Source organism: Miniopterus schreibersii (genome assembly GCF_964146895.1).
Source record: "Miniopterus schreibersii genome assembly, chromosome: 21".
Taxonomy (NCBI): Eukaryota; Metazoa; Chordata; class Mammalia; order Chiroptera; family Miniopteridae; genus Miniopterus; species Miniopterus schreibersii.
This window is the reverse complement of record NC_138123.1, coordinates 527,105-553,526: the sequence shown is the minus strand read 5'-3', so window position 1 is coordinate 553,526 and position 26,422 is coordinate 527,105. Positions and strand designations below refer to the sequence as shown.

General features: G+C 53.0%; 1 protein-coding gene across 1 annotated transcript; it reads left to right on the top strand.

The window, feature by feature from the left end:
* Positions 1 to 4,309: 4,309 nt before the first annotated feature.
* On the top strand, positions 4,310 to 26,422 carry LOC308550282 (importin-9-like). The gene is given in 24 exon segments (XM_081123959.1): positions 4,310 to 4,491; positions 10,557 to 10,618; positions 10,827 to 10,913; positions 11,536 to 11,737; positions 12,914 to 13,002; positions 13,655 to 13,741; positions 14,121 to 14,240; positions 14,325 to 14,441; positions 14,606 to 14,648; positions 15,402 to 15,553; positions 15,684 to 15,782; positions 16,197 to 16,303; positions 16,615 to 16,754; positions 18,777 to 18,936; positions 19,957 to 20,183; positions 21,530 to 21,678; positions 22,120 to 22,248; positions 23,267 to 23,542; positions 23,725 to 23,891; positions 24,324 to 24,457; positions 25,023 to 25,145; positions 25,519 to 25,617; positions 25,824 to 25,900; positions 26,228 to 26,422. Coding segments are annotated over 24 exon segments (3,117 nt in total). The 5' UTR covers positions 4,310 to 4,331; the 3' UTR covers positions 26,339 to 26,422.

Here is a 26,422-nt window from a genome sequence, read left to right as displayed (position 1 = left end):
GCTCCGTCTTGAATTACCAACCTCCTAACTCATCTCTCCATCCTCATAGAGGACTTCACACAAAATAGTGATGGGGGGGGGCGGTTCATTTTTGCCTTCTGGCTCCCCTGCTTTGCAAGACCTAATAATCTCTTCCCTTGTAGCTCCCTGAGACAAGGGCTACGCTATTCTGAGGGGTACCCCCTTTCCGTGGGCTGAGGTAACTATTAACTGTATTATTCCAAAAAGAGCCGGGAGAAAGCAGCAGTAGCCGCCTCTAATGCACAAACACCTCACCCCCCTGGGCAGCACCATGGACAGAGACCCTGCCACTAAGCCACGATTAAGCCACGTCTCCCTGACCCCCGTAGGGCTTGGTCCTGGGAGCCAGGAGGAAGGGGAGACCTGTCTGAACCGCTAAGGAGGCCTCCTGGCCTTAGGACAGGAAGTTTTCACTCCTGGTCACACATTCGCATCGGCTTCAAACGCTAAATGAACCCGATCACCAAGCGTTACCTCCCCGTATTTTTTCCTTCCTTGCTCCTGTGCCACAGCTAAGCTGAAGCTAATACGTTGACGACAGGTCAGCCCCACTGATGGGGTGACTGTGTGTCACTCATGATGTCTAATGACTGGGCGTTGTGGCCCCACCGAAGAGGCCGTAAGTAATACAATGGTCTCAGGGACACCGTGTTCCCCAAAGGCCAAAGCGTGGGGATATTGTCCTTTATCACTGAGTCAACGGCATATGTATATTCATGAGTTCTCAGTCAACCTGGTCAGGGCCCTCCCTGCGGCCAGGGCCCATGGGTGCGTGTCCGCTCGGCCTGGCCTTGGGAGAGAGGAGAGTAAACTAAGAGACGGTAGGATTCCAACGTGAGGACACCCACCAGTTAAGATCAGGAAGCTGTGGGGAGACCAGTGCAGTTGAAAATTAAACCCGCGTAGGCCCGGGTCCTCCCAGCATGAGGATTTCACCCGTTTTTCTTCAGAGTCGTGCCCCGGAGAGTTTTCTACGACGAGAGTGCTCACGGAAGTAAGTGGGCCCCTGGCTCCTTGACTTGTCTACTCTCATTTCTTAGAGAAGCGTTTCTCAGCGTGAACTTGTGACAAATGAAATTCTCAGGCCCCGTCCCTGACCCACTGAATCCGAAACTCCGGGATAGCGCCCAGCACCGTGGGTTTCACAAGCCCTCTGGGCAGTTACTGTTTTAAAGGAAAACCTAGCATCAGGGTCCCCACACTGAGGGGCTTTGGGACTCTAAATAAGAAAGTCCTAGATGATAATTCAGACTTTAACACTCATTCCAAAGTCCCCTTTTTCACGCTTCCTTATGTTTTTCCTTTTATTTAATGCAGGAAAGGTGTGTGTGCTTTTGCGGGGGGAATTAAGGGGGTGTTTGGATCTCCTGATTAATATAACCTTCAGAGAAAAATTGCATGGCTCCGAAATTTGTACCTTGCAAACCATGTCCCCTCCAGCCTTGTGTGAGTTATAAAGGGTACTGCTGGGCCTGAGGACCTGGCCAGAGCCCCCTTCCCCAGGGCAGCTAACAGGTGCAGGGCTCCAGTATCCCAGGAAGACCCCTTCTCTTGCTCCGCTCAGCTCCCGGGACAGAATTCAGCACAATAAAGGGACAGTCCCAGGAACCAAGTCCCTGGGTTCATTCCTTTCCTTTCCCCACACCAGGGCTTGGATATGGAACTGCTCAGCCATGGAACTAGAATAAAATCCTTTAAAAAATTAATTATATCTTTCCAAACTCACAGACTCTAGCTGTTGGGGCCATAGGGGAGATGAGAGTGTTTACATCTGGTTTTGTTTTTAAGTTTCGATTTTTCCCTGGGAGAGAGCAAAGAGGCATGCTAGTACTCAGCCTCTGAGCTCTGGAACCCAGCCTTTTGGGGGAGGGACTGAAGCCCGAGGACGGTGGGAGTGAAGCCATTGCACTCACATCACCCCTCGGTCCCTGGAAGGCTAACGGTGGGCCCTTTGGTCACCTCCTGTGGACCTTCGGCTTCCCTGTCATTTCTCTGAGACTGAGGTGTGGGTAATGAGGCAGGAGCCCCAATGTCCCCTCTAGTCTTGGCTGCTGCTGTGTAGTAGCCTCCACTTCCCAATGTTTTGTGTGTGTGGTTTTTTTTTTAACAGAACAATCTTTCTAAAAATGAACTCCAACCCCAGCTAGATCCCCCACCCCCTCCCTTTTTAGGCAGCACTGGTCACGTGATGGGGTATGTTTCTCAAATGCATGGCGACCCTCAGGGGGAAGATGGCAGGGGATTTGCAGCACTTTTTTAAAAAAGACCATATTGGACAGAAAACCCCAAACCAGGCTGTGTGTGTATCTGTGTGTTTATGTTTTTTCCTCATTTGACCGCCCCCCTTTCACTCTGCCCCCTTTTCTAATGTAGAGAAAGCAAAACTTGAGTCTGGAAAGTAGAGCAATGTATATAATGCGGTAACAATCATGACAGGAGCTGGGCTGTCCCCCCAGTAATTCATTTTTAATAAATTGGTTGAAAATTAACGCACGCCGGGGTCGGCCAAAGAGGCCTCAGGATCTGGGCCCTCTGTCCACCAGGTACGTCTCCTCCCAGCAAGACTCACCCGTCGCGATGCCATTTGCATTTCAATAAAGTTATCTCCTGAATTGTCCACCTGTTCTCTAGCTCCCTCTCTGCCTGGTTTCTGTCTCTGTTTATCTTGCATTCTGGTCCTTGGCCTGGAAGCTGAGACTGCTTGTGGCCATTTGCCTAACCTGGGAATGTCTGGTCCCTTTGGATTGGGGGGGGGGCTCCTGTTTGCACAATGTGGACCTAGTGTCCTTCACCAGAACTTGACATGTCCAGCCCAGAAGATGGGGTCCTTCTTGGGGTAAAAGAAAAGAAGCTGTTGTAACGGAGTTCAGCGTCTGGCCACCAAAATAAGGGAAATGACTCCCAGTGTCCCCCACTGTGGTGCTGCAGGACCCTGGAGGCACTTTTCCCTAGGAAATTGCTGTGGGAACACAACCCACCTTCCCCTCTCACATGGGAGGTGACACGTGTTTAGAGCTGCCCTCAAAATGAATGCAGCAGTCATCCTATTGGAAAGATCCTCAGGTGAGGTGACTTTGTCCTCAGCTCAGCATCCACAGCTGTAGAGCTGGGCGGGGCACTGCCAGCAGGTTGCCTCTTCCACTCGGGAAGGGGAGTCAGGGTTCCCAGAAACCTTGCTAAGAAACCCCTGGCCCTCTTTGCTCTGGAGCCTCCTGCTACAACAGTACACACCTTCCATCCCTTCTGCCACCACACGCCACCCTGCCCTGTTTGCAGCCCCTCCCTGGATAACCCTGTCCACTCACTGGGTATCCAGGGGCGTCTCTGTCCCTTCAGCCACCCGTGAGACCAGCTCTGGTACATCCACAGAAACCGACTCCTGTTCCTCTACCCCTTAAATGTCCAGCCTTAATTTCCCCGGGGAGGTGGGTTATACATTCTCAGCTAATAGGGCTCATTCTCAAATAGTCACATAAGTACTCGATCTGGAAGAAATACCCTTCCCATGTGGGTGCTCTCTCCTGGCCGGCCACTCTCCAATGTCCAGGTGGGCTCATGAAAATCAAGGGACTGGGCCTTTTTTTTTTTTTTTTTTTTAATGTATTTATTGATTTCAAAGAGAGGAAGGGAGGAGAGAGAGAAACATCGACGATGAGAGAGAATCATCCATCAGCTGCCTCCTGCACGCCCCCTACTGGGCATGGAGCCGGCAACCCAGGCAAGTGCCCTGACCCCAGTCGAACTGTGACCTCCTGGTTCTTATAGGTCGATGCTCGACCACTGGGCAACACCGGCCTGGCAAAGGACTGGGCCTTTTGAAGGTGACACTCCCCACTGCCTGGTCGACTTCAGTTTCTTTGAATTCCTGAGGCTAAGAGATGAAGAGACTCGCTTGAATCAACCTGTTTTCAGCGTTTGGGGGGAAACTAGGTCGATTAAAATAGCCACTGACTGCTGACCCAGGCCCCCTCCTTAAAGCCTGTGTGCCTGCTCGCTCCTAGCACAGCATCTTGCACCCGAAAGGCCCACGCATCTAGAGTCCCACGTCCCGGCCTTCGCTCCAGGGAAGCCCGCTAACGCCTCCGGGCTCAGCTTCTCAGAACCCCTCCCTCTCGCGGAGGAAGGTGCGTTTCCCGTCCCTGCCGCGGGAGGCGCTGTCCGCGGAGGCCGACGCGCATTCCCCTGAGCCCGGGACGCCCGGCGCGCCCCCCGCCTCTGGTGCGCAGGCGCGGCTTCGCGGATTGGCCGCGCGCGGGCGCCGTCGTCGGGGGCGGGGCCGGCCGCGGGGCTGGCGGGCTGAGCGGGGAAAGATGGCGGCGGCGGCGGCGGGCGCGGCCTCGGGGCTGCCGGGGCCGGTGGCCCAGGGCCTGAAGGAGGCGTTGGTGGACACGCTCACCGGGATCCTGTCCCCCGTGCAGGAGGTGCGAGCGGCCGCCGAGGAGCAGATCAAGGTGCTGGAGGTGACGGAGGGTGAGTGAGAGGCGGGGCGTCCGGGGCGGCGGCCGGGAGCTCGCTGAGGGGCCTGAGGCGGGGGAGGGGGGGGGAACGGCGCCGCGCGGGGTCCGGCGTCCGAGGTCAGGCCGGGGGGGTCCGCGCTCAGGCCTGGGAATCCGGGGCCAGGCCCGGGGACCCAGGTCAGGCCCGGGGTCGGAGGTCAGGCGCGGGGGTCCGCGCTCAGGCCGCGCTCGGCGGTCCAGGCGCTGGGACCGCGGAGGCCGGCGGGCGGGCGGGCGGGTGCGGCCCCGGCTTACGGTCCGTCACGACGTCCGGAGTCGGCGAGAACCACGTGCGCCCCGCGGCCGGTCTGTTCTCAGGGCGCAGCGCCCACCGCCCTTTGTCTGCGCCCCGCGTCCCGCGCTCCCGTAGGCGCCGCGGCGATGGGGCGTCGGCGGCGGGCCCCGCGGGGCTTCTCCAGGCCCTTCAGTGACCGCCCCGCGCGCCTGGCCGCCGGGGCGTCCGCGCCAGACACCGCCCCCGGGCCCCCGCCGCCCGGCGGAGACCCCCCAGCGCCGCCCGCGCGCACCCGCCGCCGGGACGCGGCTCTCGCCCCGGACTCGGGGTCTTCCCGGGAAATCGGCGGGCACGTCGCGCCTGAGTTCGGTCTTGACGTCCCCACAACGCGGGAGAGCTGTTGGCGTGACTGTCGCTGCGTTGAGACACGGGGAGAGTTGGGGCCCAGCGGGTTAAGGGCCGTGCCCAGGGCTGGTGGAGACTGTCGTCGCCGTCGTCCAGAGTGTCAGGCCCTCGGACAGCAGCAGCCCCCAGGAGGGAGCTGGGCAGCCGCCATAGCGTCGCTGCGCTCGCGCCCCAGCCCTGCCTCCCTGGGCTGTGACGGAGGACAAGCGACAGGCGGGGAGCCTCGTCTCGGCCGGGCTCCTGCGGGAACGAAGTGGAGCCCCCCCACCCCCCGGAACGATGCCCGGTGTTCCTGGGGCCCCAGGCGCAGGTTCAGCACCTTCCCAGCAAGGGTGGCCCGTGCTGGCGTCGAGGCTGCACCGGGGCCCTGGTCCCTCCCTCGCCCTCGCCGGGACCCCGTCTAGACCAGGTCCGTTGCAGAGCTCCAGTCCCTAGCTTTCTTCACCCTTTGCTGTCTCGAAATCCAAAATTAAGCGGAACTTTGCATTTGATGGAGGCCGCTGGTGGGAATAGACCACGGCCGGCTGGTGGTGGGTGTGCTGTGGCCACCGGGAAGGCCGGCGGGCCAGCCGGCGGCTCAGGTGCAGCCACCTGACCGCGCACCCTGGCAGGAAGGCGCGTGGCTTGGGTCTAGCGAGTGGCGGACAGGCTGGGTCAAGTCTCTCGTTGAATGCTCTGCTTTGCACCCTTTGGATGCTGTTTGTGTTTTTAAACATCCTGGTTCTTTGGGGTTATTTAGAAACTGTGGAGGCTCACAGTTCTGTGGAGGATGGTGATGTGACCCCTCCCTCAGGTACAGTACCTTGCTTCTCTCCTTCCCTCCTGTGGCTTCCACCCTGTTCTTGCCTCTGGGTCCAGAGTACTGCCCGCTTTGTATTCTGCCTGAATCTCAGATGTTTCCTTAACATCATGGTCATGTTTAAATACATTTTTATTGATTTTAGAGAGAAAGGGAGAGGGGGAGAGAGACATCAGTCGGCTGCCTCATGCGCGCCCCTTACTGGGGACAGAGCCCACAGCCCAGGCATGTGCCCTGCCTGGGAGTCAAACTGGTGACCTGTTGGTGCATGGGAGGATGCTTGACCACTGAGCCACACCAGCCAGCATCAACCAGCTCCGTGGCTCCTGCTGTCAGAACGCCCAGCAGGCCAGCAGATGAGCAAACGATTTTGCTCCTTTGGAGTTGCTTCACGTTGTGGCTGTATTCTTTTGGGGAAACCTTGCTTTCTGGTCCTAGAAACATGCTTCCCTAAAACTTGAAGTTAGCAGGAAACCTGGGAGTTGGTGTTTATTATTTGTGTTCTGGTGATCTTCTGAGTTCCGTGGGCTCCAGCTCAGGTGACAGCCAGATCTAGTTGTTTCCAGTCCCTTCCAGTAATCACACCATCCTTGTGAGCTGTTTATTAGTGCTGCATACGAGAGGCTGGTCTCAGCTGATCCTTAAGATTGACGAGTCCGTTGCCTTTGGCAAACAGTTGTGCACACCTGTGTTGGCTGCCAGGTGATGCCCCTAGACTTGAAGATTCAGTGGAAGAATCTCTAATGTAATTTTTGGGAAAAGGGCACAGGTCAGCTGAAAACTCCCTGTTAAATGAACAGACAAGAAAAAGTTGTCATGCTCTTAGCTGATTTTGGGGGTAGAAGAGATTTAAGAAGCAATTGTCTTAGAAAATTGAGGGGTTTTTGTTTTTTATTTTATTGGCAATCAGAAAATTGAAGTTGCTGGAGCCCAAAGTACATCCTGGTCATTTAGTCAGCCAGCTGATGTTTTCCAAGAAATAACTTGCCTGTAACTGGCGTCTTCCGAATGTGAGCCTCTTATCCTCTTAAGCCAGGGGAGAGTATGTATGTGAGAGAGCCACCCGATTCCTGGTGGGTCCACTTTGAAGGGATCGAGAGAGTTGTTTCCTCAGTCCCATGTCCCGGAATGACTTTCCTGAGTCCATGTTTGCCATTTTCTCTAGTCACTTGGTATCTGGCGGAAGCAGCAAATGTTTCCGAGTAGTGAAAGCCTAGCTCATAGGGTTGATGAGAGAAGCAACTGGTGTCACTGGCCACCCTTGGGCGGCTCTGGTCCTGAGACGAGGAGCTGGCGCCTGGGAAGTTGGGCAGTTACACAGTATTCCAGCAGGTGGCGGCACCTTTCATCTTTCTGAGGGGATTGAGATTTTGAGTTTGATCAGCAGGGTTTGTGGGAACATTGTTCTACCCCAATAGAGCAAAAATAAAAGGCTTTTTAAAAAAATGTTAGAGCATTTTTATAATTCCGTTTTATTAATAGGCAGGTGATACAAGCATTTTATAAACGTAATAATTAAAGAGATGAGATGTGAGCTGCCAGTGATCTCTTACATCAGTCTCATGTCCTGCACTCAGCTTCATCAGCTCTTTTTTGTCTGACTTACAAGGTCATGACTTTGATAACATCAGCTCTCTGTTTTTGGTATATTTACATTTTCCCGTTTTACATCTTAGAGCACAGTTTATTCTTTTTCTTCTTTTGTCTCCACTTTTCCTCTAAGAGTAGCATCATCTTGGTAGTGGAGCTTTAATTCTCCAGGCCGGTGTGGCACAGGCTTTCCTGTATAGTTAGATTTAGACCCTCCGTCATGTTTCTTTCAGTTTTTTCTTTTTTGTGTACTAGAAATGAAGACGTCCCGTTGTTTGGCCTTGACTTAGTCTTGTCTGTCTTGCTCCCAGCAGATATGTCACAGAAAACATGTTTTTTTTCCCTTCCACCACCATAATTGACCTGGGGGAGTTGCCTCCCTCCTTCTTCCTGGCATTCAGATGCTGCCCAGAATCTGTGTTGATCCCCCTCTTCGAGGCCTAGAGAGATGATCCTGCTGGCTGGGAGTTGCTTCCTGGTTCTCATGGGCGCTTTTCTGGCTCTCTTGCAGTCTAGCATAAGCACTGTCACCTGCGAAGGCAGCCCCTCGAGGATCCAACGCAGTCCTGGGCGTGTGGCACTGAGGCACTGGGCACTCCTGGGCACTGAGCCGAGTGGAAGGAGGCCACGCTCGGAAAAAGGCCAGTGGTGGAGTTTTCTTTTTCCCTTTAGCTGTGGTTTTGTGGTGATTCCCAACCCTCATAAGAAAAAGGGGCTTCTCTAGAGCTGTGCTTGTAACTCTTCTCCTCCCTGAAAAGCCTGCTCACAGCTCTGCACACCCTCCCCCCAGTAGCTTTCTTGCCTATGGAGGTGCTGTCAGGTCCCACGTCCCCATGCTCCCCTTGGATCATCCTTCTAAGCCAGTTTTTAAAAGATAATGTTTCTGCCTGGTGGGACAAAAGATTGAAAGAAGGAGTTAGGAAACAGGAGGGTAAAGGCTTTCTTGGAAAGGAGTCAGGATCCCATTTTAGATTGGATTAAAGGTATAATCAAGAACCTGGACTCAGCCCTGGCTGGTGTGTCTCAGTTGGTTGGGCGTCATCCCGTGCACCGAAAGGTTGCTGGTTCCATTCCTGGTCAGGGCATGGGTAGGTTGCAGGCTCAGTGTAGGAGGCAGCCTCTGGATGTTTCACTCTCTCTCTAAAAGTCAATAAAAATATTTTGAAGGAAGAAAAAAAAAACCCTACCTAGGCTTGGGGTGAAAACCCAGATTAACAGAATAGGTCCATCCTATTTCACCTTGGGAAAAGTAACTAGAGAAATTCAATTTCTTAACACAAATGACTTTAGAAAGCCAACTTCATACCACCCACTTGGGAATGTTCCCCTTCGGCTAACTCAGATTGAATTTTAGTTAAATCTGAATTGATCCTTTCTAAGCAAGACAAAATAAAACAGTGGTATATGTCTGTGTCTCAGGTTTTTCTGCCTTAATCATCTCGAAGTAAGTTTTTGGCTGTTCTTTCTAGTGCTTTCTAAAGAAGTTATGTTAAAGACACCAATCAGCAAAACTGGAAATTCCCCAACACACACTAAAATAAATAAAAGTACTTTTTTCTTTAGAGATACACTTAGTTGTATTTCTTCCAAAAATATTGTACGATCTCTTTTGAGTGAATACCTGTAAATAAGACAAGTCAGAGAGCACCACCACCGTCACTCCCTGTAAACAATTCTTCACATAGCTCTTTAAAAAACTAAAGTCTTATGCTATGAAATTCTTCTCTGGTGACTGATACCGCTATTTCTAATGGGTACATGTGAAGACAGAATAATTGGGTTAAAATAATAATTGATACTTTCCCTCTTATATCCCCCTATAACGTAATGCAAGTAAGCTCTTTGTCTTTGAATTTTGGGAGTTTCCAAACCAGAGTTGATCACGTGGTCACTTTTTTAAAACTAGGGGCCTATAGACAAAATCTATTCTGTTCATCCCACTTTTAAAATATGTCTTTAGTTAATGGTGATGGTAACTTTAAAGATTTCCTTTCCCATTGGGACTTTTGAGCCGAGGGTAGTGTTACTTGAACTTTCAGGCTTCCTCTTTCCTACAGGGAGGCAAGGCAGTAAGCTTTCTGAGAAAATCCCTCTGTCAGTGCTCGTTGTAGGTGCCACTTGCCTGGTTGACTTAGGGTTCTGGGCCCCTCGTGGATCGTAGTTTTCTGGTTGTCTCTTTCCATCCTCACAGTCTCAGTGATGTGTGAAACGAGGTGATTAGTGGAAAGTGGGGTGTGATCTCTGAAGGCTACTAGGCAAGATTAAAGAGCTTCAGCTGTTGTGATCATCACCAGAGTACTACCTTCTCCTGGCTGCAGAGTTTGCCTGGTCTTCATGCTGTAATGACTCTTCCAGTTGGTGCCCACGTGGACTGATGAAAAGTGTGTGGTTCCTTCTCCCTTCCGTTTAACCCTCAGTGTTAAACATCCTACAAGACTTAGAAACGGGCTTGAATAAATGGAAAGGAGTATTGACCTTGGATGCGGCCGCTTGGCATTATCGGTGAGTTAGGTTGATTCTGAAGCTCGCAGAGAAGCAGGTGTGGAAGGAGAGCTCAGAAATACTGGACTGAGTATCCTAGGACTAAGCCTGAGAAAGCCAGATCTCCTGAGACTCAATCATCTCTTATCTTGTGGTATGTGTCTGAGCAACTCCTGCAGTCTCACCTTTTACTTTTTCTTTGGGGTCAGATAGTACTGGTTTCAGTTGGATACATGTTCACTGGTTTAAGAGGAAGATGTTAGCGTCTTGGAAGGGAAGGGCTGGGAGACGCCTTCCAGTGACTGGAGAAGGGGAACTGGTGCAGGAACTTGTCTCTGTGCGAGGCCTAGTCCTGCAGCCACCTGCTTCTCCTCCTTGGTGGAGTTGATCTTAGCATTATCTGGGCTTTTAGAAGGGAAGGTTCAAGCTCCTTTCTGAAGTCTTTCTTGTTGGCATCAGGGTCATAGCTCAGTAAATTTCTAGGGCTTTCCTGCTTCTCTTAGACTCACAATAAAATTTTCTCTTTCAGAATTTGGTGTTCACCTGGCTGAGCTGACCGTGGATCCCCAGGGGGCCCTGGCAATTCGTCAAGTAAGTCCTGCCTGGTTGGTCCAATTTATAATTCCCTGTACTTGGTTATGAAACTTTTTCGGGAAAGAGAAGGAGTAATGCCAGTTTGTAAGAAACCTTGGGTTCAGTACCAGATTTAGCTCTACTTGGAGTGAGTGCATCAGCCGTGTGTGTGGTTTTACATGAAGAAAGCCTCTTGCTATGGACCTCGCTCATGTTCTCTCCGCAGCTGGCCTCAGTCATTCTGAAGCAGTACGTGGAGACGCACTGGTGTGCCCACTCGGAGAAGTTCAGGCCTCCAGAAACTACAGAAAGGGTAAGGACAGTTACTGACTGGTCTGCCTGGACAGTGTGGAACAGTTGGAGGACCAGGCAGAGAAGGCGGTCGGGTGGCTGGTATTGTGGACACATGATAGAGATAAGGGGACATTAGACAGCTCAAGTGGCGGGCCGACTGGCACTCGGGTCCCAGTCTGCGGTGTTGGAAAAGTATTTTTCTTCTAAGCCCCGATTTCTTAAATATCTAAAAGTAGAATTAAAATTCTAACTTCTAAAGAGTTTTTTGAGGATTAAATGAACTAACGTTTCTGTTTAGTACAGAACTGTGCATCCATCCTGGGCCCCCTGAGAAATTTTGAGGTGTAAGCTGTCCTTGTAGTTCTCTGCAGTTGTGGGATGTCTGTGTGTTCCGACTGAGGCTTTCATTTTGTTTCATTGTAATTAATGTCCATGGCCATGTGGAGCTGGTGCTGCTGTGGTAGACGGCACAGATGTGGGGACCACAGGGACTCTGAGTGAATTGTGTGTCAAGTTTACAGATTGGAGTTTTCTATAGATAGGCGGTGTCTTGCCCACAGTGCTTTGCTAATACATAAGTGGGTGTTTTGCTGACCACATACAACCTGGTCTAATGGCAGATGGGCTTTTCTCCTCTACAGGCAAAAATTGTTATCCGGGAGCTGTTGCCCAACGGGTTGAGAGAGTCGATAAGCAAGGTGCGCTCCAGTGTGGCCTACGCAGTGTCAGCCATCGCCCACTGGGACTGGCCCGAAGCCTGGCCCCAGCTCTTCAACCTGCTCATGGAGATGTTGGTGAGCGGAGACCTGAATGCCGTCCATGGAGCCATGCGCGTGCTGACAGGTACGGAAGCCTTTTCTCTGGTGGTGCTGGATCCCAGGTGCCATGGCACCTACCAGAAGCTGTTTGATGGAAGGGCTCTGAGCAGCAGGACTTGACCTGTGTGGCTCTCCCTGGTGCTGCTGCTCCTCCCAGTTCTTCATCTCCATGTCTGTCCCCCCTGCCCCGTCCGCTCTCTGTGGGGAATTCTGTTGGTGTCATATCTGCTGCTCAAGCCTTCACACTCAAGGGCAGGTGCAGCATGGTGGTGAAGCCCTCGATCTCAGTTCATGTCCTGGCTTTCCCTCAAGCCTGGGTTTCCTTGTGTATAAATTAAGATAATGATTGTATCTGCCTCAGAGGAGCTTTGAGTTGTTTAAATGAGCTGCTTTCCATAAGCGGTCAGCACGGTACCTGGCGTGAGCACTCCTCATTGTTAGCCATTGTGATTTTCATCATCGTTATATGATTTTCCTAGTTAGTTCAACCAAGACAAAGTTAGGAATAGTCAAGTAGAATAAAATACTTGAACTTTTAGTCCAAGGAGATTTGGTGGTATCTCATCTAAGCTGCATTGATAACTGTGAGCCCCTCCCGGCACCTGTTAACCCAGGGAGGACCCAGTTTCCCAGGCTCCTGCTAGTTGTACTCTGCTTCCTACCTCTGGGTGAAGTCGCTGCTCTGTTTTGCCTTCAAGGAATCCTTACCTGGACATTAGCCATCTTGCGTTGGTCTTTTAGAAAGCCTGTGTCCCCTCTGTTCCTACAGGTTTGTGGAAGTCCCAGCTGTACTTTCTTTCTCTGATCTGCTGGCTTACCTGAGATGCATTCTAACCTAGTTATGAAGCCAGTGCTACTGTTTGGATTTCAGTTTACTGAACTTGGCATCTGGGCCCAGCTTTACTAAAGTCCATGTGATATTGATGGTCTGTAACATCAGTCTTGTTGCTGGTATCCCAGCTTTTTCTGACTTGCTGAGATTAAAGGTTTACTTTCTTAATCTCGTGTGTTTTCCTTTATGTCTGTATTGTTCTCTTTTTTTTCTACCAAATAATGAGTAGCTCTTGCTACTTTTCCTTCCCCAGGACAAGGCCACCAGGCCAGTGTCTTTACCTGTGTGCTATCTGTTGGGGAACTGCCACCTAGAAGCAGTTTGAAATTTTCAGTTAACATAGTTTACAGCACTCCTTTTTCTTTGTAGAATTCACCCGGGAAGTAACAGACACGCAGATGCCGCTCGTAGCTCCTGTCATCCTCCCAGAGATGTATAAGATCTTCACCATGGCCGAGGTACGAGGTCTCAGGGCCGAGGCCACGGCAGGCAGAGCTGCGCAGGCTGCAGTCAGCCTCCCCTCTCCGGTGGGAGACTGGTGTTGTTGCCAATTCCCAACCTGAAGACCAGAGTGACCCAGGTCCCTGTCTAAACCACTCACTTTTGATAAAAGACAGAGAGCTGCCATCCTTTTCACGTGCGTCATCCTCGTGCACCCTGTAGCCTGAAGTTTCTGGGCCGACTGCTCCCTCCAGCCTCTCTGAGGCCTCACCCCAGAGTTCACTCACCCGCTAAGCACTTGGAAGCAGCCTGTCACTACATTGCTCACAAAGACCATTAATGTACCACATGTAGATGTGCTCATGAGTGCATGAGTAGAACTCATTCACAGTAAGACAGGAACCTTATGGGTAGCATTGTAGCCGCCGCCCTCCTCTGTGCCCAGCCTGGTGTTCCCATCAGATCAGCCTACAGAGACCTGTGCACATAAGGCTTGTTCAAGTGAGTCCTGATTGTCCGCTGCCTTCATCCTCTGCATCACAGAGTCTGTCCCCTGGGCATGGTGGATGGCGTTCCCATCTCTCCAGGGAACCCAGTCCATGTCATGGTTGAGAAGTCACAGGTGCACAGACATGGCAGTCTCACGGCTCTGCTGTACCTTTTTCCCAGGTGTATGGCATTCGAACCCGTTCCCGAGCTGTGGAGATTTTCACCACTTGTGCCCATATGATCTGTAATATGGAGGAACTAGAAAAGGTACGGGAACTTTTGGGTCACGTTTTGACACCTCCATTGGGGGCTGTAGCTCTCTGCAAATGCACATGCCCGGGTGGCAGGGACACTGGACATTCAGGGTAATTTTCAGGCATATGTGGCTCGGTGTCCTTTCGTTTGAGGCTTATTTCTTCCAACACCTTGTCCTGCTCCTGTTCACACTAGCTTCCCAGAACTTCACTGGTATTTTATGCACTTGTGTGAAAGAGGCAGCTGGAAACACCTATATAATGGCTTCGAGAAGGCGCGGTGCAGACCACTGCCAGGGACTGGGGCCTGATGCCTCGGGTGCTGGTGTCTGGTTTGCGCTCACCGCCCTCAGTCGGCGGCCTGGTGGTCCTGACTTGCTGTCTGGTGACAGGGGGCCGCCAAAGTCCTGATCTTCCCCGTGGTGCAGCAGTTTACTGCGGCCTTCGTGCAGGCCCTGCAGATCCCGGACGGACCCACGTCCGACAGCGGATTTAAGATGGAAGTCCTCAAGGTAAGCACCGGCTGCTGCTGAGGGCTTGGGCTTGAGGGCGGTCTACACCCTGATGTCTCTCCTGTGGTCTTGTCTCTGGCACAGGCAGTGACCGCCCTGGTGAAGAACTTCCCCAAGCACATGGCGTCCTCCATGCAGCAGATCCTGCCCATTGTCTGGAACACGCTGACGGAGAGCGCAGCCTTATATCCTTTCCAGGGCTGTGGAGGTCATGCTGGGCTGCGTGGTTGTGGGGCCCTTAAAGCACTTGCTCTAGTGTTAGCTGGTATCTTCCCCTTAGTGTCTACCGTCCCTCGTAGAAGGTATGTAAAGCAGATTCCAGGTTCTGTTTCTTTACCCTTCATCATACTTACGTGAGGACAGAAGTCAATTACACAGAGGAAGTGGAAGACCCTGTGGATTCTGACGGTATGTGGTATGTCTGAGAGAAAAGGGACCATGAGGAGAAGACAGACAGACAGGAAAGCAGTCACTGGGAGGCTCACTCTCTTAAGCCAGTTTTCTAGTTGGGTTTCCTTTTGCTGTGCTGGGTGTGGGAACAAGGCACGGGCCTGAATCTCACGGTCACGGGGCCTCGGAGTTGGACAAGGTGCCTTCCAGGCCGTCTAGCCCAGCCCCTCTCATTCCGTCTATTTTAACTTGGGGGCCCCAGGGGATGACACTTTCCTTCTGTGGTAGTATTTTAAGTATTTCAGATCAAAAACAGACACGCTGGAAAATACATTCTGTATTTCTGATTCTCCAAAAACCAGAGTGTGCTATCTTCAAAGTTCCTTTCTTTTTAAAAAAAAAAAAATTTAATATATCGTTATTGATTTCAGAGAGAGGAAGGGAATGGGAGAGAGAGAGACAGAAACATCAGTGATGAGTCATTGATCTGCTGCCTCCTGCACACCCCTGACTGGGGATCGAGCCCACAACCCGGGCATGTGCCCTACCGGGAATCAAACCGTGGTCTCCTGGGTCCTAGGTTGACGCTCAAACACTGAGCCGTACCGGCCGGGCCTCAAAGTTCCTCTTTGGCTCCGCAGCCCCTGGCTGTTCCCTGGAGGCAGGAATTAGGAAGTGCTGTAAACCATCATTAGTGGGACAGCCGACGCCGTTACTCCCGGCATGGGCTGGCCTCGCTCCCTTGTCGCCGACGTGCTCTGCTCCCTGTAGGCGAAGTCCTGGGCTTCGAGAACCTCGTCTTCAGCATCTTCGAGTTCGTGCACGCGCTGCTGGAGAACAGCAAGTTCAGGAGCACGGTCAGGAAAGCGCTGCCGGAGCTGACCTACTACGTCATCCTGTACATGCAGATCACGGAGGAGCAGGTGGATGCACGCCGGGCGCCGGGAGGGCTTCCTGGGCCTCGGGAAGCTGGCACAGCCTGCCCGGCCCGGGTGCTGGGGACCCGAGCCCGTAGGACCTCACCGAGGCTCACAGCCCTGACCCCGTCCTCAGGTTAAGGTGTGGACGGCCAACCCCCAGCAGTTCGTGGAGGACGAGGACGACGACACCTTCTCCTACACGGTCCGCATCGCTGCGCAGGACCTGCTGCTGGTGAGCCGGGCGCCCTCGGGTGGGGGGAGGTGCCCTCGGCGCTGAGCTCTGCTCGTCGCTCAGTAGTGTTTCTGGGCCTGAGAAAGGTCAGGGCGTCTGCACGAGGCCCCGTCAGTAGATTAGCCCTTTAGCTCCCAGTCAAGCTCCCCGAGGGCAGCGCCTGGTCCGTTGTCAACACAGCGTCACCTCGTGTTGCTCACGCAGACGCTGCAGAAGGGATCTGTGCCCGCCGTCAGATCCCCAGTGCCTGGGCTCTGGCTCCATCAGACCTGCGCTGGGAGGGCTCATGTTTCCAGTGCTCACAGGCAGGGCTTAGCACGTGTGTGAAAGAGTTGGACCATTCAGTGTGCAATGCAGCCAATGTGGGTTCACTCTGCACAGACAGATGCATTAGCCCACCCCCTGTCTCCCCAGGCTGCAGCCGCTGACTTCCAGAATGAGAGTGCAGCCGCCCTTGCTGCCGCCGCCACTCGGCACTTACAGGAAGCCGAGCAAACCAAGAACAGCGGCGCTGAGCACTGGTAAGGGGGACGCAGGGGCTCCACCTGGGGATATGCTGGGCCTCAGAGCTGCCTTTGACTTTTGGGTTCAAAGCATTTCTTCCCAACCTGATGGTAGTTGTTCAGATTGTTTTATTGGCCTTTCTAAAAAGCTTTCAGAGGAAGAACTTTACCTTGTTTTAATTAGAAGGCTTGTCCTGGATTTCTCTGTTTCCACTCTTGGTTTTGATGGGAAGGTCAGGTTCTGCTGAGGCCTCTCCTGAGTCTCCTTCCCTCGAATGTTTGTCTTTCTGGCAGCGAGGTTTTTGCAAGTGATGATGCCTCTTTTGCAGGTGGAAGATTCATGAGGCGTGCATGCTGGCACTAGGCTCCGTGAAGTCCATCATCACTGATAGCGTGAAAAACGGCCGGGTCCATTTCGACATGCACGGGTTCCTGACCAGTGTTGTCCTCGCAGACCTCAACCTCTCAGGTATGGCCCAGCAGGTCCAGGGTCTGGACAGCCTTCGGGCTTGTCGTCAGCCCTTTGTGGTGTTCACTGAGGTGGGTCAGCCAGGTGCTCGTGTCCTCTGGGGAAAGGTCTTCTTTCTGCCCTAGAGCTTGAACTCATCTGAGCCCCTAAACAGCCCCAAGACTTGGCTCACCCTTACCAACCAGGGGCTGCAATTGCCTTGCTCATGGTTCTCCTCCAGACCAGCACTGCCTTCTCAGCCGTGTGACCACTTGAAAGGGACGAGGTCCGGTTTCTGTGCCCTGAGGACTTGAGCTCTGCTGCCCAGTCAGCACCCTGGGCAGTTCTCCCTGTTTGCTTCCTGTCACTTCCCTCACACTTGATTCTTGGCCAGTATCCAAGTGACACGGTTCTGTTCTCATGACCATGTTGCCACTGCCCTAAGAGAGAAGCAGCCTCCAGCACGTTAGATCCATTTCCCAGCCCTCCAGAGTAGCCGGACACTCATGATGTCTGGCTGAGGTTCTCAGCTCCGCTGCCTCTGCTCGCGCCGTGTCTTACTCTGCTCTGCACCCACAGACCCCTTACACCCTGCTGACCTTGCTTTCTCTCTGCGCCACAGCACAGGCACTTGGCGCTGCTGCTCAGCCCTGGCTTTTCACGTGCCTCTCCACACACAGCCGTCGGGGCGCATACTCCTCCTGAGGGTTCTGTGCTGGCTGACAGGCAGCGTGTCATAGGCTCTCGGCTGTCACTTCCGTCCTCTGGGTCGACATTGAGACGACTGAGGGTCCAGAGCCCAGGCCCATTGGGAGCATCCTTTCCCCTTTGTTTATGGGAGGCTGCACTGTGGCTGATGAATGTGTTTCTTCCTCTTGCTCAGTGTGAGGTCTCTGAGAGAGCAGGTGCGTCTAGTATACTTTCTACTCCACGGTGCCTGCGTGGACTAGACATGTGACACGTGTTGAGCGAAGGCATTGGAACTTCTCAAACCATCAGCCTATATCTGTAACATTTGCCCTAACAAAGAATCTTCAAAAGCTCATGCAGATTTGAGAATATTTAGTGGTAAGACTGCGAAAAGGTTTAATAGATAACATTATTATCCTGCCTTTAGCAAAGGGCTTTTCTATACCAGCCATTTTTAATTATTAATGATCCCGAAGAGAGTCTTCTGTGAATTTCATGTGTGAATACTTAACATACTGGCAATTAAAACTGAGCCATGGTGTCGCAAGTCACATGACCCCAGGAAAACTCCCCTGTGCATGTGGAGAGAATGAAGTGAGCAGACAGACCGTGTCATGGTGTTACATGAAAGCAGTTTTAACACTTGGGGCTCCCGCACTCCCGGGTCCGTACCTGAGAATTGCCGCTCCCATTATGTAAGTTAGTATGTAATTATCTGACTGGTACATTGCTGGGTTCTGTTTAGTAGATCCCATCACCTGAGTGTTTACTGTTCAAGTAACTAAGTGACACCCTGTGCAGCTGGGTAAGTGCAGTCCCTGTTCTTGGGCTGCACAGAGTAGGTAGGGGGTCAGTCCTACACCAGGGCCAGAATATCAAACATACATAACGCGGAAGGAAGCTAAGGGTGTAGCATTACAGTGGCACAGAGGGAGGGGGGCTCCTGCTGCCCAAGAGGGTGATGCTGGGAGAGATGAGAGTGTTGGTTTATAAATAGAGCACAGAAATGTGAGGACGGGAGTAGCTGGGGAGGGTTGTGCTTGAGTCGAAGTCATACAGGGAAACTGTAGGTAAGGCAGAGTCACTGATCTCAGGGCCTTGAAGGCCATGCTAACCAAGGTGCCTGTTGTTGGGCAAACTGGCATTTATGGACCTGTTGTAGGTAAAAGGACTACAGCTGTAATTTGTGGTGCTCCAGCCGTGGCCTGTGGTCTGAGAACACCCAGGGTCTGCTTCTCTCATCTAAGCTGTGACATCCAGTGACTGGCAAGCTGAGGGATGCGGTGGGTAGGAGGAAGGGCGAGTAACAGGAACATTGTTGTCCAGCCCCTAATTTCTCTCTCTTCCCCCCAGTGTCTCCCTTCCTCTTGGGTCGGGCACTTTGGGCTGCCAGTCGGTTCACTGTTGCTATGTCCCCTGAATTGATCCAGCAGTTTCTACAGGCAACAGTTAGTGGTCTTCATGAGACACAACCCCCATCAGTTCGGATTTCTGCTGTGAGAGCCATCTGGGGGTGAGTGTGCCACCTTAGGGTGATAAAACTACTCTGAGAGAATTACTGAGAGCAGGCATCTCTCACAGCTGTTGTCAGTGGTCACGAGATTCTTAAAATTGTTTTTAACATTTTGTTTACTTATTGGTACCACAACATTTTTTAAAGTTGATTTTAGAGGAAGAGAGAGAGAGAAAAACATCAATGTTAGAAACATCAGTTGCCTCCTGCAGTGTTCTGACTAGTGATCGAACCTGCAACCTGGGTATGTGCCCTTATTGGAATTGGACTCGCCATCTTTTGGTGCCGGGATGATACTCCAAACAACTGAGCCACTCTGAAAAGCATTTATCAAGTACCTGTGGAAGCCCTTGTTTCTGTTCTAGGATCTTTAACACAGAGAAACAATGTTTTTATTGACTTTGTTACCATTTTGAAAATGAACAAAGACTTAATCACTGTACCCATTGGACATGGTGAGCAGCGTCCGGTAGAGATGTAGTGATTGGAAATGTAGAACACATATAGCAAACTTTGAACCCTACAGATAGGACATCAGTTCTATAAGTGTGCATAGAATGTTTATATAAGTTGATCTCATTTTAGGATTCAAAAGAAAACCAAAGAGTACATAATTTTTATAATGTGGAAGTTTAAAAATCTCTTGCTAAATAACACTTATATCGGAAGAGACGATGAAACACTAAGTATTTGGAAAATAACAAGAATATTTATCCAGGTCTTGGGAATGTGACTGAGCAGTAGTCTGGAATCGTGAGACATTTAACTTAGTGTCTTAGCAATTCAGATGTAAAGATACGACGGGATATATTTGAAGACAGAGTGGGAGAACCATGAAAGAAATTTTAAAGGGAGTAGATTAGGAAACAGACGGTGGTGCTGATATTTGTGAAACATGCTATAGGAAGAAGTAAAAACTAGCTGGAAGTCGCTTCATAAAGCCACACGTGGAAAATGCTGCCCCCTGCTATTGATTGGAAAACCAGCCTGAGTGATTCCTGCTTCTCTGTCTCTCCCCAGTTACTGTGACCAGCTGAAAGCCTCGGAGAGCACCCACGTCCTCCAGCCCTTCCTCCCCAGCGTCCTGGACGGCCTGATTCACCTGGCCGCGCAGTTCAGCTCCGAGGTCCTGAACCTGGTGATGGAGACGCTGTGCATCGTCTGCACAGTAGACCCAGAGTTCACGGCCAGCGTGGAGAGCAAGATCTGCCCCTTCACCATCGCCATTTTCCTGAAGTACAGTAACGGTATGCCACCAGGGAGGACACCACCCGGAGGTGGGCTGGGCTTAGCTGAACATGTCCCTGGGGCCCGAGATCTTCCGCATTGTAAGCAAGGACTGACTATCAGCAGAGCTGAAAAGGAGAGCTCCTATTCTCATACGTCTAACCTCTGCTGAAAACCAGGAGAGAGTGGTGAAGAGGGTCTGTCAGTTCCATTCAGAACTCTGACAGCAAAGTAGGAAGTGGAGCATCTGCATCAAAGCTCCCGGGAAGGAGAGGCCTGGACTATAACAGCCAAGGCAGTGGGAGGACAGAGAGGTGAACAGAGGGATTCATCACACGTTTTCATAGCACAAATGTGGGAATAGTGGAGATTAATTTATACCCATAAAATGGGGCACTGTACAGCCATAAAATCCAACTTCAGGGGACTGTTTAAAGCAATGAGAATGTAGACAGTTTTGCAACCCCAAGTTTTGGTTTTGTGTTAGAAAGGGATGCATGTAAATATATGTACATAAGAAAAGTACTGGAAGAAAATACATCAGCATGTCAAGGGCAGTGCTTCTAGGTGGGGGGATTACGCTTGTTTTCTTTCCTTTAACAGTTCTGCAGTGTGTAATGTTAGTTCTTTATTATCAGAAAAAACAGGATGTTTGTTTTAAGGAGAAAGCCCTGGTATTGAAGCTCGGAATGGGTGCTGGGGTGGGGCAGTACTGCACGTTGTTTCTGCTTCTCACTTGAGAGCATGTCCTGGTGAGGCTTCCATGCTGCACTGTCAGATGGGCCCCACTCTCTGCAGCCATCATGTCACAGTCCACAGATGCTCACGGCTGACTTCCCTCTGTTAACAGACAGCTGTGTGCAGGCCTGTAACATGGACCTCGGTGCACTGCATGCGTCTCTTGTGGAGAAGAGACCCTGTTGCCCAGGCCACGTGGCTCCAGCTGAGGTGTCACTTCTTCCAGGCTCTTGGCCTGGAGCAGGATCTGCAGGGTCCTCCCATATAGTCGCCCCCAGGAGGTACATGGGCTCCTCCTCCACACGAGACCAGTAGCAGTCGTTCTTTGAGCACAATCCCAGTGTCACACAAATAAAGACATTAAAGAATTCCCCAGAAGAGCCAAATTTGGTTTTAGGAGTAACTTTCACAGGCCCATCCATGGTGTGGGGAGACCTGTGTGCCTTTGGAGATGCCACATCTCTCCCGTTGTTTCAGGTTATCCAGGTGGCCCCGCTAGGTCCCGGGTGTGTGGCATGTCATCCAAGCAGAAGTTGCTAACGTAGGTTAGGGCCACCCACCAGGCATCACTAAGCCAGCAGCATGTGCAGACCATCGGGCGGGGCCCGTGTTGCCTTGTCCACCTCAGATCCGGTTGTCGCTTCGCTGGCTCAGGACATCTTCAAGGAGCTATCCCAGATCGAAGCCTGCCAGGGCCCCATGCAGATGCGGCTGATCCCGACGCTGGTCAGCATCATGCAGGCACCAGCCGACAAGATCCCCGCGGGGCTGTGTGCGGTGAGTGGGCACAAAGAAGCCACACGGTGCAGGTGTGGGAGGGTGTGAGCAGGTGTAACCTCACACTCTGCCACTGCTACCTGCACATCCGCTCAGCTGGCAGGACACCAATGACCGTGAGGTTCAGGGTGAGTTTACTGGCTGCTTTGTCCACGGGGACAGGGGTGGTTCTTGAGGCTTCGGGGAAATGGTTCTTGTTCCAGAGGTACCCTTGTTTTTCAACACCACTTAGTATGTCACCTGACGCCCAGTCTACTGCCATATGCCACACAGCCCTGTGGCCAGTCAAGTCATGAGCCACCACGAGGAGGCTGGGAGCACACGCTACCTTCTCGTGGTTCCTTTTCTTTCATTAACGAGCTTTCTCTGGGCAGTAAGGACTGGATGTTGGGCCCCCTCCCCCATCTCAGCGGCAGTTCTGACCTCCCCTCTCTCCTGCAGACAGCCATCGACATCCTGACCACAGTGGTGCGGAACACAAAGCCACCGCTCTCCCAGCTTCTCATCTGCCAGGCATTCCCTGCCGTGGCACAGTGCACCCTTCACACAGACGACAACGCCACCATGCAGGTATCTCGGCCATGGCAGCCAAAGGGGAGGCAACTCCCACCATGCTTCTCGGAGGCTGGGGCCTCTGGACATGTGTCTCTCACATCCGTACTTACCCAGAGGGCCAGGGCAGTGCTAGCTGCAGAAGCCTGTTGCTCTGTGCTTTGGGGTGTTGCCTTGGTAGCGATGTGGACACCCCTATGTCTGCGGGGTCGTCCTTTGTAAGAGGTTACAGACAGACGGGCCATAAGAAAGCCTTTTCTGGATGTTCCTTCTGTGAATAAAGTCAGCAAAGAGGGTTTTGGAAATCTCCAGGCACCTGTAGTCCCCCAGGTACACTGGGTCTTAGATGTGTTTCCAGTACCAGGGGTGGGTTTCTATGGCCCTTGTCCCTGAGATCAGAGTGCCTTTTTTTTTTTTTAATATATATATATCTTTATTGATTTCAGAGAGAGGAAGGGAGAGAGATAGAAGCATCAATGATGAGCCCGGTCAGGCGTGGCTCAGCGATTGAGCGTCGGCTTGGGATCCAGGTGAACGGGGTTCGATTCCTGGTCAGGGCACAGGCCCGGGTTGCAGGCTTGATCAATGACTTTCTCATCATTGATGTTTCTGTCTCCTTTCCTCTCTCTGAAATCAGTAAAAATACATTTTTTAAAAAAAAGAAACATCAATGATGAGTCGTCATTCATCGCTGCCTCCTGCACACCCCTGACTGGGGATCGAGCCCACAACCTGGGCATGTGCCCTAATGGGGAATCAAACTGCAATCTTGTGGATCCTAGATTGTTGCTCAACTGCTGAGCCATGCCCTGCTGGGCAGAGTACATTTTGAGAGAGCTGAGTGGTAAGGTGGGGACAGTGGTGTGTCCATGTCTGTGATGGTGAACAGCAGACTTCAGTGGAACAAGCCCCCACGAACCTGAAGCCCACCACTCTGAGGAGGGTCAGACCCTGGACAGCAGTGCTTGCCTGTACATACTGAGGGCCCCTGGTGTGTGTCCCAGCTGTTAATCTCACCTGCCACCTGTCTCCCCAGAACGGTGGAGAGTGCCTGCGAGCCTACGTGTCGGTGACGCTGGAGCAGGTGGCCCAGTGGCATGACGAGCAGGGCCACAACGGGCTGTGGTACGTGATGCAGGTGGTGAGCCAGCTCCTGGACCCCCGCACCTCCGAGTTCACCGCGGCCTTTGTGGGCCGCCTGGTCTCCACCCTCATCTCCAAGGCTGGGCGCGAGCTGGGGGAGAACCTGGACCAGATCCTCCGTGCCATCCTCAGCAAGATGCAGCAGGCGGAGACGCTGAGCGTCATGCAGGTGAGAGGGTGGGGGCCAGCTTCCCATCCTGGGTGGTGGGAGTGCAGACCTCACCCTGGTCCCTAGTTACTGAGCTTTGACTGCCCTTGTAGAACAGTTAGGTAAAATCGATCAGGAGACTTGGACAAGGAAGGTTCCAAGTACTTTGTTTCTTCAGGTCTCCACCCTCTTGTCGCCCCTAGTCCCTGATCATGGTGTTCGCCCACCTGGTGCACACCCAGCTGGAGCCCCTCCTGGAGTTCCTGTGCAGCCTGCCTGGGCCCACCGGCAAGCCTGCCCTGGAGTTCGTGATGGCTGAGTGGACGAGCCGGCAGCACTTGTTCTATGGCCAGTATGAGGGCAAAGTCAGGTGAGCCTCTTCTCACGCTGCTCCTCCCCAGACTTGCACCCTGGAATTTTGTTGGACATGACAAAGTGCCCCTTGTGTCCCTGAGGTTCCCAGATAGTCGACCGTAGCATTTGATTTCTATCAGCTAGACATGCTCCTCTGCCTCAGACTCCACCAGCCAGAGGTGGTTCTCGGCCAGCCCAGCCCCTGCCCTGGCTCTGGACCTCTGTCCTGGGCTCTGTCCCCCTGGGCTCATCAGCCAGCGCACCTCCCAGCAGGCTCATTGTGGGGCTTGCCCAGCCAAGCTGTGTTCAGCAGCTCCTCTTCTCTGCTCATTACTTGTGAACAGAACTTTGACTGTCATAAAGAGAGTGTCTTGGGACATAATGCTCATGTCCTTGGAGCGACCTCTGGCTGGGTGGCTGAGTGACCCTCCTGCCTGTTCCTTGCCAGCTCTGTGGCCCTGTGCAAGCTGCTCCAGCATGGCATCAATGCAGATGACAAGCGGCTGCAGGACATCCGCGTGAAGGGCGAGGAGATCTATGGCGTGGACGAGGGTGTTCGCACCCGCGCCAAGGCCGCCAAGAGTGGGTGACGCTGGGGAGACCTGGGGGAGGTAGGGTTTAACTAGAACTGTCATTGACAGGCTGGATGAAGAGCAGGGAACTGGGTGAGCAATAGGTCAGAACACTGTTCTCCCTGTTGCTGGACATCGACAAACGTCTTCAGCACCAGGGATCCTGCTTCCAGCTTTATCCTGGGGCTTCGGTACCAAGTTCAGTGTATGTTAATTATCGGGTCGCCTGTGGCCTGTGACCCCAGTGACTTGTAGGCCTTGAATGCTGCACTGCCCTTGACCTGAGGTTTATAATTAACCTGCTGCCTCTCCATCCGCGGGTTGTAGGGACTGGTGTGCTTGGTTACATGCCCCTACCTGGTGTCTGAGCTTTATTACTGGCCAAAAGCCACCTCCTTCAATTCCTGAGCTCTGATAGCACCGGGCAGATGAAGTGATGTAGCTAAATCGTCCATTAGCATCTGGATGTGATCTGGGAGGAGAGCCTGCAGGTGGTGGACTGTTGAGCATCCGTGCATGACAGGGTATGTCCAGGGAGTTGGTGAGCCTGACTGGAAGCCTTTTCTTTCCCCCAGACCCTGAGCGCTGGACAAACATTCCTTTGCTGGTCAAGATCCTAAAGCTGATCATCAACGAGCTGTCTAATGTCATGGAGGCCAATGCTGCTCGCCAGGCCGCTCCCCCAGAGTGGGGCCAAGGTGCTCAGACCCGCCTCCCGGGAACCTCGTAGCCTTTAGGCCAAGCCGCCTGCCCTCAGATTGCCCGTTTGGTTTATTGAGTCACTCTGGCTGGTGGGGCTGGGTGTGTGGAGCCGCCTCCCAGTTCTGCCTGTGAAATCGCAGGGCTGGGTGGGATTAGGGCGGCATTAGCCCATCCTCTGTGGTTTTCTTCCAGAACCTCGCAGCCTTTAACCCCCCCCCCCCCCCCCCAAATACCCGTTCTTCCTTCACACCTGCCGCCCCTGGTTCGCCCGTGGGCCTGCAGGCCACAGAGACCCGGGGACCCTGCTCTGCCTGTTGGGTTTGGGGAGGAAATGTGTGCGTGGCTGCAGCCGTTTTCATCTCCCACCAGACGACTCCAATGACATGTGGGAGGACCAGGAGGAGGAGGAGGAGGAGGAGGGCCTGGCCGGCCAGCTCCTGTCCGACATCCTCGCCACGAGTAAATATGGTGCGTAGTCTGGGGAGCGGGCGGCGTGGCGAGCGCCTCTTCTGTGCCCACCACTCCCGAGACAGTGCTGGGAAGGGATTGGGGGCCCGCAGGGATGTCCCCATCGTCCCCACCCTCCCTGCAGCCATGTGCCGGGCCTCAGTGGGGGCCTGGCCAGGCTGTGCCCTGACCGCCACCCCCCCCACCCCCCCACCTGCGCCTGGCAGAGGAGGACTACTACGAGGAAGACGAAGATGATGACCCCGACGCCCTGAAGGACCCCCTCTACCAGGTCGACCTGCAGGTGAGGCATCCAGACAGAGCCCCTCGGCTTCACGCTGCAGCCTCAGGGCGGACCTCCTGTCCTGCTGAGGCCACGGGCTTGGGTGGGACTTTGCCTTGTGCTTTAGACTGTGACGCGTCTAGCTTCTTGAGGCTGTCGCAGAGGTCCTTGGGGTGGAACATGAGATGGGTCCTGGGCAGAGTTCATTTCCCTGTGGCATTTGGTCTCCAAATGCCTAAACCAGGAACCTAAACCAGGTCAAGAATGTGGGAAGCCACCCCTGGGGTGCTGGTGTTTGTGTAGGAGCCCATGTGTCCGGGACCGTCAGTGCTGCCCTCCTCCCCACAGGCATATCTCACGGACTTCCTCTGCCAGTTCGCACAGCAGCCCTGCTATGTGATGTTTTCTGGGCACCTCAATGACAACGAGAGGCGGGTTCTGCAGACCATCGGGATCTAAGGAGCGGGTCTCTGTGCCTCTAGCCCTCTCTGCCCAGCTGCACACCGTTTCGCAGCCCACGGCCTGGAGGTGCACATCCTTCTC